At 33.3% G+C, this 13,221-nt stretch overlaps 1 protein-coding gene across 1 annotated transcript; it reads right to left on the reverse strand.

Moving 5' to 3' along the window:
• Positions 1-7,138: 7,138 nt before the first annotated feature.
• Positions 7,139-9,107, reverse strand: LOC104087541 (UDP glycosyltransferase 9-like). The gene is made up of 2 exons (XM_070191935.1): positions 8,565-9,107; positions 7,139-7,852 (listed from the first exon to the last, which is right to left on the reverse strand). The coding sequence occupies exons 1-2, from the start codon at positions 9,105-9,107 to the stop codon at positions 7,139-7,141; spliced, it is 1,257 nt and encodes a 418-aa protein (XP_070048036.1).
• Between the last annotated feature and the right edge of the window lie 4,114 nt (positions 9,108-13,221).

Here is a 13,221-nt window from a genome sequence, read left to right on the forward strand (position 1 = left end):
CCCTTCCTACCCTTTTCTCGACCCCGAGAACTAGTAGGGTCATTGTTACCTTGACCCTTGCCTGCCATCTGCATAATATAATACACATTTAGATTGAAACATATAAGAAACTAGCTATAAAACGAGAGTGCTTTAAAAACCAACTTTTTAATCCTCATCGACGTATTGTTCCTCGTCCGAGAATTCTTCGTCCTTACTTGTTTGAGCTTCATCAGTTGATTCCTCGTCCTCATTTTCTATAATTGTTACTTCATTTATATCAACTTCTTCCAATATGCGTTCAGGATGTTCCAAATCATTTTCTAACTGATCGTCCACTATTTGGTGAATATTGGAGATATCGTTTTGATATGCAACATCTAACACATTCTCGACTTTCACCCTACCTACAGGCTTAGTTTTTATTACAACCCACCAATCGGACTTATTCCGCCGCAATGGATAAGGAGCATAATACACTTGCCTAACGTTATGTGCAATTATGAAAGGATCATAGCGATCATACTCCCTCGTATGATTAACCTCAATTATGTTGTATTGGTTGTGTACTCTTGTACCTCTTGTTGGATTTGGGTCAAACCACTTGCATCTAAAGAGTATCAATTTCTTATATGGCCAACCTGTATATTCTAGTTGTAATATTTCTTTGACCACACCATAATAATCAATATCTCCAACTTGGTTGCCATCACCACCTTGAACCCACACCCCGCTGTTGTTGCTATTTTTATTTTTAGAGCAATCCTCTGTATGAAACTTATAACCATTCACTACGTACTTAGACATTGTTGTGACCTGAAGCCCAGGTCCCCAAGATATATCTTTCAAAAATTGATTTACACCATTATTTGGATTATTTACCTACATAGAGTTAAAAAAAGTCATAAGTTAGCACAACTTATGAATCAATTTTTATACATTCACTACATATGTATATATATATATATATATATATATATATATATATATATATATATATATACACTTACAAACTGTTTGAACCACGTATCAAATCTCGTATATACAGCATCATAGCCAAATTGACCCACGAAGTGACTGTGACATATCAAATATTTTTAGTAGTTGCATCAATATGTAGTCACAGTAAATTTTACATTTTGATAACTAATAAATCAATACTTACTTGAGAAATGGTACAACTTCGGGACAATTTAGCAACACATGAAGTGTAGCTGACTTGTACTCCATATCACTCAAACTTCTCTTTCTAACATCCTTAGAACATCGGCCTGGTTGATTGAATATGGACATTGGTGGATATAATGGATCATTCACACATTCGACCGTGTGCCTATTGGGCCTATTCCTAGAACATGGCACGTTACTCTCAAAATAATAAGAACAAAAATGTGCAGTTTCCTTTGCAAGATAGGCTTCGCATATAGATCCTTCAATCTTATTCCTCTGCTTAACAAATTGTTTGCATTTGCCAATTGTCCTACATAATCTCATGTTAGCCAATAACATTCAAATAAAATAGAATATTACATCAAACTTATAATATTACCTCTCAAAGGGATACATCCATCTGCATTCAACAGGCCCTCCAAGTCGTGCCTCGTGTACAAGGTGTATTGGAAGGTGTTCCATCACATCAAAGAAACCACATGGGAATATTTTTTCCATCTTACTAGAAATTACACGGATGTTCTGGTCCATCCGAAGTAGGTTTTCTTCCCTTAATGTGGTAGAACACAAGTCTTTGAAAAACAAACTAATCTCTGTGATGGGTTTCCAGATTCTTTCAGGCAAACCACAAAATGCAATAGGCACTAAGGTCTCCATGAAAACATGGCAGTCATGACTTTTCAAATGGCTCAACTTCCCTACCTCCATATCTACTTTTTTTCCAAGATTCGACGCATAACCCTCAGGCATCTTTAATTTCGTAACCCAATCACAAATTTGTCGTCTTTCCTCCAAAGTGAATGTGTAACTTGCTTTGGGCTTGAACACCTTACCATTGTTTACTGTCTGCAAGTATAATTCAGGCCGCCTGCAATATTCTTGTAAGTCCATTCTAGCTTTCGGGTTATCTTTTGTCTTACCATTAACATCCATCACTGTGTTGAACAAATTATCAAAATAATTCTTCTCAATATGCATGACATCAAGGTTGTGTCGGAGAAGATTATCCTTCCAATAAGGCAACTCCCAAAATATACTCTGTTTCGTCCAATTATGATTAATACCATATCCGGGGAATCTATAAGGTGGAGCCTCAGTAACTTTACTGAAGTTCTGGACCCTCTCCCAAATTTCCTCACCTGAAAGTATCGGAGGAGGAGAATCATATTCCACTTTATTCTTTTTGAATGTATTTTTCATCCTTCTAAACTCATGATCATCAAGCAAGAATTAACGGTGACAATCAAACCATGATTGCTTTCGGCCATGTTTCAAAGTGAACGCTTTACTATTTTCCATGCAGTAAGGACAAGCTAGCTTCCCAGCAGTCATCCACCCAGACAACATTCCATACGCAGGAAAATCATTAATAGTCCACATTAAATTAGCACGCATATTAAAATTCTGCTTGGTTGATATGTCATATGTTTCAACACCATCATACCACAATTGTTTTAGCTCATCAATCAAAGGTTGCAAATATACATCAATCAAACTTTTCGGATTACGTGGACCGGGGATAATACAATTTAAGAATATATATGGACTAGTCATACACAACTCAGGTGGTAGATTATAAGGTGTAAGAAAGACAGGCCAACATGAATATGGTGTCGCAGATATAGAAAAAGGCGTGAAGCCATCGGCACACAGACCTAACCGAATGTTCCTTGGTTCACTAGCAAAATCTGGATATGTCCTATCAAAGTGCTTCCAAGCTTCTCCATCTGAAGGATGACACATAACACCAGGTGGTCTTCTATTTTCAAAATGCTATCTCATATGAGGAGCAGAACTCATCGACGCATATAACCTCTTTAACCTAGGTATAAGAGGTAAATAATGCATTGCCTTGACAGCGACCATATTCCCGCTGGAAAGCCTCTTGAAACGAGGCTTTTCGCAAAATTTACAACTGTCTAAAGTTGCATCATCTTTATAATATAACATGCAACCATCTTCACAACAATCAATTCTCATTGACGAAAGTCCTAACTTAGAAACCAATCTCTTCGCCTTATAGAAATCACCAGGTAAGTTGATATTAGGGTCAACTAGTTTACTCATAAGGTCAATGAAACAGTCCATGTCTGCTTGAGAAATATTCCAATTAGATTTGATACTTAGTAATCTAACTGCAACAGACAGCTCAGAGTGCGGACTTCCTTCACGTAGTGGACGACTAGCTTCCTCTAACTGTTCATAAAAATATTTTGCGTCATCATTAGGAGTTTGTTCAACATTTTCATTGGGCTCACCCCCGAAGTGCACCCCAAAAGCATCCGCAACCATATCCTGAATTCTAGAATCAAGATTTGTATTCTCCACTGACCTACTACTTTCACCAACAACCATGTTATGAAATATTCCACGGCTACCATCGATCTCTCCATGATTAGTCCACACAAAGTAATTCTCTATAAACCCCTTCCTATAAAGATGAAGCTTAACTTCCTCCGATTTTTTAAACTTCATACAATCGCACCTGACACAAGGGCACCTAATTACTCCTTCACTTTGGTATGGTGGAAGTGACATTGCATGTCTAATAAAGTCATCAACCCCTTCTACAAAATCCTCCCGCAATCCCCGCCGATTAGGATAATTTCTATTGTACATCCAAGTACGATGTTCCATCTATACAAATAAAACAAGAACAAATTAATTTATTCTACAATTATAAATTAATTATATCTTTTTTAGTTAATTCAAGATAATTATTTTTTTCTAATTACACCAATTTATATCCTAAAAGTCCAATTCATATCCAAAAGGTCCAATTCATATCCTAAAAGTTCAATTCATATCCTAAAAGTTCAATTCACAAGAACAAATCCTAAAAACTAAAATTTCAATTCATATCCTACGAGTTTAAACATAAACTAACTAAACTAAAGAAATTCAACCCATACCCTAAAAGTTCGATTCACAAGAATAAATTAATTTATTCTATAATTATAAATTAATTATATCTTTTTTAGTTAATTCAAGATAATTATTTTTTCCTAATTACACCAATTTATATCCTAAAAGTTCAATTCATATCCAAAAGGTCCAATTCATATCTTAAAAGTTCAAATCATATCCTAAAAGTTCAATTCACAAGAACAAATCCTAAAAACTAAAATTTTAATTCATATCCTACGAGTTTAAACATAAACTAACTAAACTAAAGAAATTCAACCCATACCCTAAAAGTTCGATTCACAAGAATAAATTAATTTATTCTACAATTATAAATTAATTATATCTTTTTTAGTTAATTCAAGATAATTATTTTTTCCTAATTACACCAATTTATATCCTAAAAGTTCAATTCATATCCAAAAGGTCCAATTCATATCTTAAAAGTTCAAATCATATCCTAAAAGTTCAATTCACAAGAACAAATCCTAAAAACTAAAATTTCAATTCATATCCTACGAGTTTAAACATAAACTAACTAAACTAAAGAAATTCAACCCATACCCTAAAAGTTCGATTCACAAGAACAAATTAATTTATTCTACAATTATAAATTAATTATATCTTTTTTAGTTAATTCAAGATAATTATTTTTTCCTAATTACACCAATTTATATCCTAAAAGTTCAATTCATATCCAAAAGGTCCAATTCATATCTTAAAAGTTCAATTCATATCCTAAAAGTTCAATTCACAAGAACAAATCCTAAAAACTAAAATTTCAATTCATATCCTATGAGTTTAAACATAAACTAACTAAACTAAAGAAATTCAACCCATACCCTAAACTAAACTAATTCATAAATAATTGACTAATTAACAAAACTAATTAGTTAATAAAACTAATTAACAAAACTAATTAAAACAAGACCTAAACCCTAATCCTCAATAAAATGCAATGTTCAAATAATTGAAACACTAATCAATTGAAACTAATTCATAACTAATTAACAAAACCTGGAAATAATAAATAAATGGGTTGTAATTCAAACCTAGAATTTGTAGGAGATGGAGAAGGAGATCGAGGGGCGGCAGTGGCAGTGGCAGCGGCGACGGCGCGGCGACGGCGAGGGTGAGGGCTGGACGGCGAGGGGGAGGCCTGGACGGTGAGGGGGAGGGGCTAGGAGAAGGAGAGAAGGGAAGGAAGAAGGGGGGGAAATTTCAGAGAAATGGGGGTTTCCCCCGTTTTTCACTTCTCTGATTTTAGAATTACCGACCAAAGTTGGTCGGTAATTTTGGTCGGTACATTAAGTGCTGACCGTTTGACCAAAAACCGACCAACTTTGGTCGGTTTTTTTTTAAAAAAAATTTAAAATTCTTTAACCGACCAACGTTGGTCGGTAATTTTAAATATAAATTCTTAAATATTATAAAATATTTTAAATAATAAAATAATTATTAAAATTTAAAAAATTAGATCCAGATTACCGACCAACGTTGGTCGGTAATCCAAAATTTTCTTGTCTGACCAGCTATTGACTAATTTACCGACCAACGTTGGTCGGTATTTTGTTTAAAAAAAATATAAATATTTTTTTTTCCCCCAGTTTGCGTCCAACCTGGACGGTTTTTGGTCGCATTTTTTGACCGACCAACGTTGGTCGGTTTTTAGCAGATTTTTAGTAGTGGGATATTTATGTATTTCTTTCGGTGAAAATAGATTTGAATATTGGTATATTATAAAAAATATATAAAATAGACTGTCACTATACAAAAATTATACAAAATAGACTGTCACTATGTAATTTATATACAATAGACTGTCACTATACAAAATATATACAAAAATAGACCATCATTATACAAAAAATATACAAAATAGACTGTCACTATAAAATATATACAAAATAGACTGTCACTATACAATTTATATACAATAGACTGTCACCATATAAAATATATACTAAATAGACTGTCACTATATAAAAAATATACAAAATAGATATTTCGGGCTATTAGATGTAATATGTTTGGGCCGGAGGGTCATTTTGTGTTAATGGGCAAAAACATGTGCTATTAAAATTTTGAGGGGCTATAGAGGGTAGTTTTCTCCAAAATATTTGCTAATTCGTATTGTATGTTGTCACTTGGTGCCATTTTCTCTAATTTTTCTAAGAATTATATTTGCACGCCTTTTCAAAATAGGAACAAATTCTAAATAGTAGACTAAAAAGGATATTTGCGTAAATCGGCCACCACATTAGATGGGGTTCTAGGAAAAAAGGAAATATATCAAATTAATCGAAGAACTGAACGACATTATAAACCAAATAAGCTTATATAGTCTAGGGGAATGAATTTCGTACAAACACGAATAATGAACGGCAATTAAGCAAATTATGTACCATTCCTTCCCAATTTTTAAGACGTCTTAGACTCTGTGGGCAGTCAATTACTATCATAGAAAATGAAACAATGGAAGTACTAATATATATTTAAGAGATTTAAACATCTATCAACAACTTAAGATTAGAGCATTAAGCATTGATATCAATCAACTACCAAATAGTCAACAACTCACAGAGAATTGTGGCTGAAGATTCTATTTAGGAACTTAGTCTAATTGGTATGATCGAGATTATATGAAAAAGGACATTTAAAAAATAAAAAAGTAGATAAAGAAGTCAATAGAGAAGCATGTAAAGACATTACCCTGAGTTGTTTGGATTCAATAAAATAATAACGTCCTTACAATGTATGATTGATTAAACATTAGGCAAAAAAAGTTGTCTTATATTTTCTTTAGGATGTATTGTTGATATCTCAATATTTACACGAGTAAGTTAAGGACATTTTAGTAAACGTAAACAAAAAAATGCTATAACAAGAAATACAAATAATCCAACCATTGACACAACAAACCAATATAATACAATAAAATTAAGGTACAAAAATGATACATTATATATGAAACAATGAGAAACAACAATATAATAAAGACATGCTCTATAAATTCTGAACTACAAAGTGATTCTTGCAACAAAAAAAATATATATTTGTTCTTTGGATATGTTATTTGGATATGTTACTTAGTGTATAATGATTGAATAAATTCCTCGATATTCTTGTTAGAACTTCCTCCTTCATTTATTGCTTCTTTAGCCAATTGTTTCCATTTAATTGCATTCTCTTTTAGCATTACACCTTTTCCCCCCTCCATAATTTCCTTTATAGAACTTGCTATTACTTCTCTAGTAATTATACCATCTTTTCCAGCCTTAACTCGAATTCCAGTTTGCCATATATCCATAATAAACTTAACATTAGTTGGTTCATCTGCCCATTGGGGCATACCAACCATTGGCACTCCCAAACTTAACGATTCGAGCGTCGAATTCCATCCACAATGAGTAAAAAAACATCCAACTGATTTATGAGCCAAGACATCAAGCTGAGCACACCAATTCACTATTAGTCCTTTTTTTGATAACTTGGACATGAATTCTTTTGGAAGTTTGTGCACTTCTGAAGTTCTAACAATCCATAGAAAGTAGCAGTTGGTCATTAGTAATCCTGATGCTAGTTCCTCCATTTGTTTTTCTCCTAAACTGGCCAAACTACCAAATGATACATAAATAACTGAGCCAATTTCTCTCAAGTCTAGCCATTTTATACAAGTTTCACCACTAGGACTCAAACCATTTTCTTTGACATCTTTTAGTTGCTTGTCAAGATACATTGTTAGAAAAGTTGGTCCGATGGTTTTGATTGAATATTGGGTCCTTAACCAGTTGATCACCTGTACAAATTCAGCAATAACATATTAAGTGTTCATAATTCGATCATAAATAGAAAAAGTAAGGAAACCAAACCAGCTAACATGCTTGCATGTCAAATATTGTGTTGAACAAAAAGTACGTAATCTTGTTGAGAGATATAGTGTTTGTTGAAGTGTATATATATATATATATATATATATATATATATATATATATATATATATATATATATATATATATATATAATCATCTCATCTAACCATTTAGATAAGAAGGTTACACACATCCAACATGGTAGCAGAGTAGGTTGAAGTTTATGAGTTCGAGTCTCATCGTCATCCATTAGTAAAAAGAATTTCTACGTGTTTGGCTAATAATAAAAAAATCATGAAGCCCACACGTGAAAAGGGGCGTATTGAGACATGATTAAATAAATAAAAGTATGCTCTTTCAAATAGTTTAACCTTTTAGATGAGATGGTTACACACATGGGCAAAACTATGTACGGCCAAGAGTAGTCAACTAAACATCCTTCGTCGAAATATTATACTATATATAGGGTAAAATATTACCTGTATTTGATTAAAAAAATAGACTTTGAGCAACCCTTTCATAGTCCACTAGCAAATAGTGTTCAAAATTTGAATACCCTTATTGAATTTCTTAACTTCACCACTTATTCACACACATCCAACATACAATTCATAATATACGTACCTCGTTTTCTAACACGTCAAAAGTGTTGAACAAAAGCCAATCTGCTTTTTTCAAATTGATAGTCAGGCCGAAGAAAAGTCTTGCAATAGTTGGATGTAAATCACGATGTTGGTATACAAAAGAAGGCAAATCTTCCTTTTCCAACAAGGGAAGTGAAGGCAACGATAAAGTTGAACCATCTAAAGGAATTTTACTTGTTTCTGGATGCATATGATAATATATAGCAGAAGGAGCACAAGGTATTGGAGAAAATGCAGCCACTTTTAGGCCTAGTTGGTGTGCTAAGTCAATTATCCAAGAGGCAAGTGAATCAAAAATGAGAACTTTAACATCTGAAAATTTCTCAACAATAGCTCTAAAGTTGTTAGTAATTTGTACTTGGTACCATTCAAGAAGATCATCAATGTTTCCATTTGGTGGCGATTCGTCGTGTGGAATGGACTCAATGTTGATTAATGAGCCATTACAGTCCGATAACATGGACATGCAAACGAAATCTAACGTGAAAATGGTCACGTTAACTCTTCTTGATACCAAACACTTGGAAAAATGAACCATTGGGTTTATGTGACCTTGTAAAGGGGAAGGGAGAGCTAAAACATGAATCTTTTTGTTGCTAATTTCGTCCATTTCCTCTCAGTTTACTCTTAATTAGCTCTCCTCTGCAGCTTAATTTTAAACTTATATCAAAGTAGCTTGATAGTAGACAAGAATAAAAAGAAGCTAGGCAAGCCATTATATATATATATATATATATATATATATATATATATATATATATATATATATATATATATATATATATATGAAACGATTGAACTAGCTAGATCGATTGAAAAAAATTGAGAAATGATGAAGATAAGTACAGTCAAGGAAAATGTGTTAATCAAACATATGTATTCTATAAAAAAAAATACTTTGTATCACTTTCAATTAAGTCACTTTTAATTGACTAATTTTTCTACTTCAAGTTTTCAACACGTTGTAGCTGGCTGTGAAGTAGTGCAGTTACACGTCGTTTGATTCCTTGGCAAAAGTCATGAAATAATGTTTAATGGGTGGTCGCACGATTTTACAATACTTCCCCCGCTTCAATTTTGTTTGATTAGGCACAATAATTAAAAGAAAAGATTTTTTTTAAAGAACAAATTGTGATCTAAAATAAATAATAGAAATTTATTTGCCTATAAATCAAGCGTGAGAAGATTAAAGTTAACTTGTTTCTACTATAAAAATATGTTATTATTTTTAGACTAACTAAAAAAAATATAAAATATCAAATAAATTGGGACCGTAGAATAATATTTAATGGATGGTGGCACTATTTTATATTTTTTGGCGGTTGGATAGAACGAACTCACGAAGAGTCTGATTATCAAGGAGTCCAAGGAAGCTACACCCCAACACAAAATAGAAAATAAAGACGCAAAATGGGCAAGTCGTGTTAGTATAAAACATAATGTGATAATTTAATATTAAACTCTAGCTCGTGTCAACTTAAAAAATCTCAAGGTATGATTTTGTGGCATTTCCATTAATGAGTAGATTATTGCATTCCCATGTGAGAAAGGAGTAGAGACGCTTACGTAGGCAAAAGAGGAAGAAAGAGAAAAGTCAAAAGAGACACAATATAACGTGGCAGTAGTTGGACTCGGTCTGTAATGTAACGTAGGACTTATTATCTGATATTACAGGTTGTATGCGTGTCAAATGTTATATTTATAAAATTTCAAGTGATATAAGTGCTGGAGTTATCGTTGCTAGAATTCGAAAGAATGTTATTTCTATATTTATTACTACTCTTTAGTTTTAACATTTTCATTTTATTCTTTTATTCTTAATAACATTTCATGTTATTGAAATGACGTGATTATATTTAAGACCGCGAGATTCAAAAAATTTCTTTATGATAAACTATACATTTATCTATACACTATATTAAAAGCACGAAGGTCCTTAGCGACATGTCATTCGTCTTTTTTATCCTTTAAAATTCGATTTCACATTAGACAAAATAGTCATTTATATTATTTATCTAATCTTTAGGACTTTGATATCAATTAAATTTTAATTATTATATCTTTCCTTATTGAATTAGATCCTAATATTTAGGAGTTTAAATTCAATTGACAATTGATCACGCCCAACTCTAGTCCTAAAAAGGATAATCGTTTGCTGCAAATATAATCTGGTCTAAGAGTCCGGAGTCGAATCCCACAGAGAACTAAGGCTTCGCTATAATTGTTAAGTATCACTAAGAAGACAATTTCAAACAATTCCTAAGTTATAAATATAAAGATTCTTATGTTAAACTAATTAACTAACAAGTTAAAGTATTGAATTAACAACTAGAGATACTAGGGGTTGGAGAAAAGATTAAGGAGGCCTAGAGTTACGATTTTCCCAAATGTCGAAATCCTTCCCGCTACGTCTTCTATCATTTCGTCTAAGTATTCTCTACCGATCGTGAGTACTTTGGGTGTCATAGTTCTCTCTCGAGTAACTACCATAACTTACAAGACGTATTTTCTTGAACTACACTAGCTGGCACTAGTTTACCGCTCACTACGATTACACCAAGATTTCGTTATCTCTAGTCCCGCCTTTAAACCTTCCGTATTGATCTCTCACATACGTTAGGAGTGATGTTGTTCAATAATTACCTAAATGTGTACTCTCTCTCGAGCAATAGGCACAACCAATTGATGGCCATTCAATCAACAACAATAAACACCTAGTTGGACAAGTAGAGAAATTCAACGACTCAATTATATAAAAACGTCATAAGAATTTATTCTACAAAAGATTCCATCAAACCCTAGATAAAAAATTAGCTATTCATAATAGTATGCAAAACTACAATACTGGAATTCATAACCAATAATGAAAATAGGAAGAAGAAAGTGAAAAACTCATAAAAGAATTCTCCGCCTTGCTCCTAGCGTGTTCTTGCCTCCTTGGGTCGAATCCCCTCTCCAAAAATGTCTCCCCTTTAGGCCGAATCTGCTCTAAATACATCCTCCCTTCTTAGACATGTTTAGGGAGTATTTATAGGCTAGGGTTGTAGTCCTTGAATCCAAATCCGGGTTGAAGTCTTTTATCCCGCGACTTTTAATTACCGAGCTATAGACCTCGCGAGGCCAGGCTTATAGCGCGGTCAGCCTGGCTACAGAGCTGGCTACGCCTGGCCTGTAGCGCGGTCAAGCTGGCTATACTTGGCCTGTAGCACGGTTTGGGTACTTGGTATTTTTGTGCTCTTTTCTTACATTTTCGTCCTATTTTGTGCAACTTTCATTCGGCTCTTTTTTCCGATGCTCCTATGCATAAAACAACATAATTTAGCTCAAATGTCACACAATTAATCACTAAACCAACAAACTTTAGGGCGACTAATGTACTAAAAATATATCATTTTGGCCAAACATCACTACCCCACACTTAAACGTTGCTTGTCCTCGAGTCAACCACCAATTCACACTAACCTTGAGCATTTTTGTTTTAGCACATCTGAAGCACACCATCCCTATGACTATGGTTGATAGCAACAAATAAACTTTAGCATATGCCTTCAACACACATTTCCCTTTACTTTATGCCATACTTCAAAATTTTATTCAACAACTAGAAAATATGCTTATAACAATCCTAGCCGGCCGACTCAATATCACAATGCATTCATGGCTTGAACACTTAACATCATAGAGAAATCTAATAACGTCACATATCCCTTGCGAAATCATGTGCCCTCACAACAAGAATAAGAGAGTAAGTTGAATCCACACATTCGAATCAAATGCTCAAATATATTTTAAGGACTCAGATAAATCAACGAAGAAGCCACATGCATGCACAAAGTACCATGGGCTTGCCCATTATATAAATCTCTACTAATGTAGGCTTGATCGATCTAAAATTATTTAGGACTTTTTATGATTGTAATATGGGCTAAAGGACGAGTAGGATAAATTTAGGAATAGCGACTAACCCTCCTAACCACTTTAACACATCACAAAATTAGTTTTAAGCGCATTTTTCTTCAACCCAACTGCAATTTCACAAACAATATCACCCTCAAAATATTTACTCTTTCATTAAGAACTACTTTAATTCATACCCCCTAGCAAGGACAAGATATGCTTATTTTTCTTTGCTACATTTTTTTTTTCTTTTCAACCCTAACCTTTTTTTTTCCTCTACCATTCTTGCTAGTGGTGTAATCCTTACAATACAATTGCACCTTTCTTTCTTTCATTGGTTTCACTTAAAAGCCACACAAGTTCCCTCCTAACTTCCTCTAGCGCTCATTTTACAATTAAAGTGCTTTAAGAGGTAAAAGGGTCAAAATAATGACAATTAAGAACAAAAGGGTATAGGCTTGTAATGTGGTTGCCAAATAAAAGTTTATAGGCTCAAAAGGTTGACTAGGGATAATTTTTATTTGTGGTAAGCATTAAGCTCAAAAAGATCAAAGAAAGCCTAAAATCATTTTTCAAACCGAGCAAAACATAAAATTTCGCTTGAACTCACATGCCAGGCAAGTTCTAGACTCAGTTATAACGACATGGACTACACAAGAAGATCTCATCACACATGGCACATGATTCACTAAGGACAGTTCCATTCTGATTCTCAAGCAATTGCAAGTATTCACGGAGCCACAAATTATTAAGCA

Source organism: Nicotiana tomentosiformis, chromosome 12, assembly GCF_000390325.3.
Source record: "Nicotiana tomentosiformis chromosome 12, ASM39032v3, whole genome shotgun sequence".
NCBI classification, from domain to species: domain Eukaryota; kingdom Viridiplantae; phylum Streptophyta; class Magnoliopsida; order Solanales; family Solanaceae; genus Nicotiana; species Nicotiana tomentosiformis.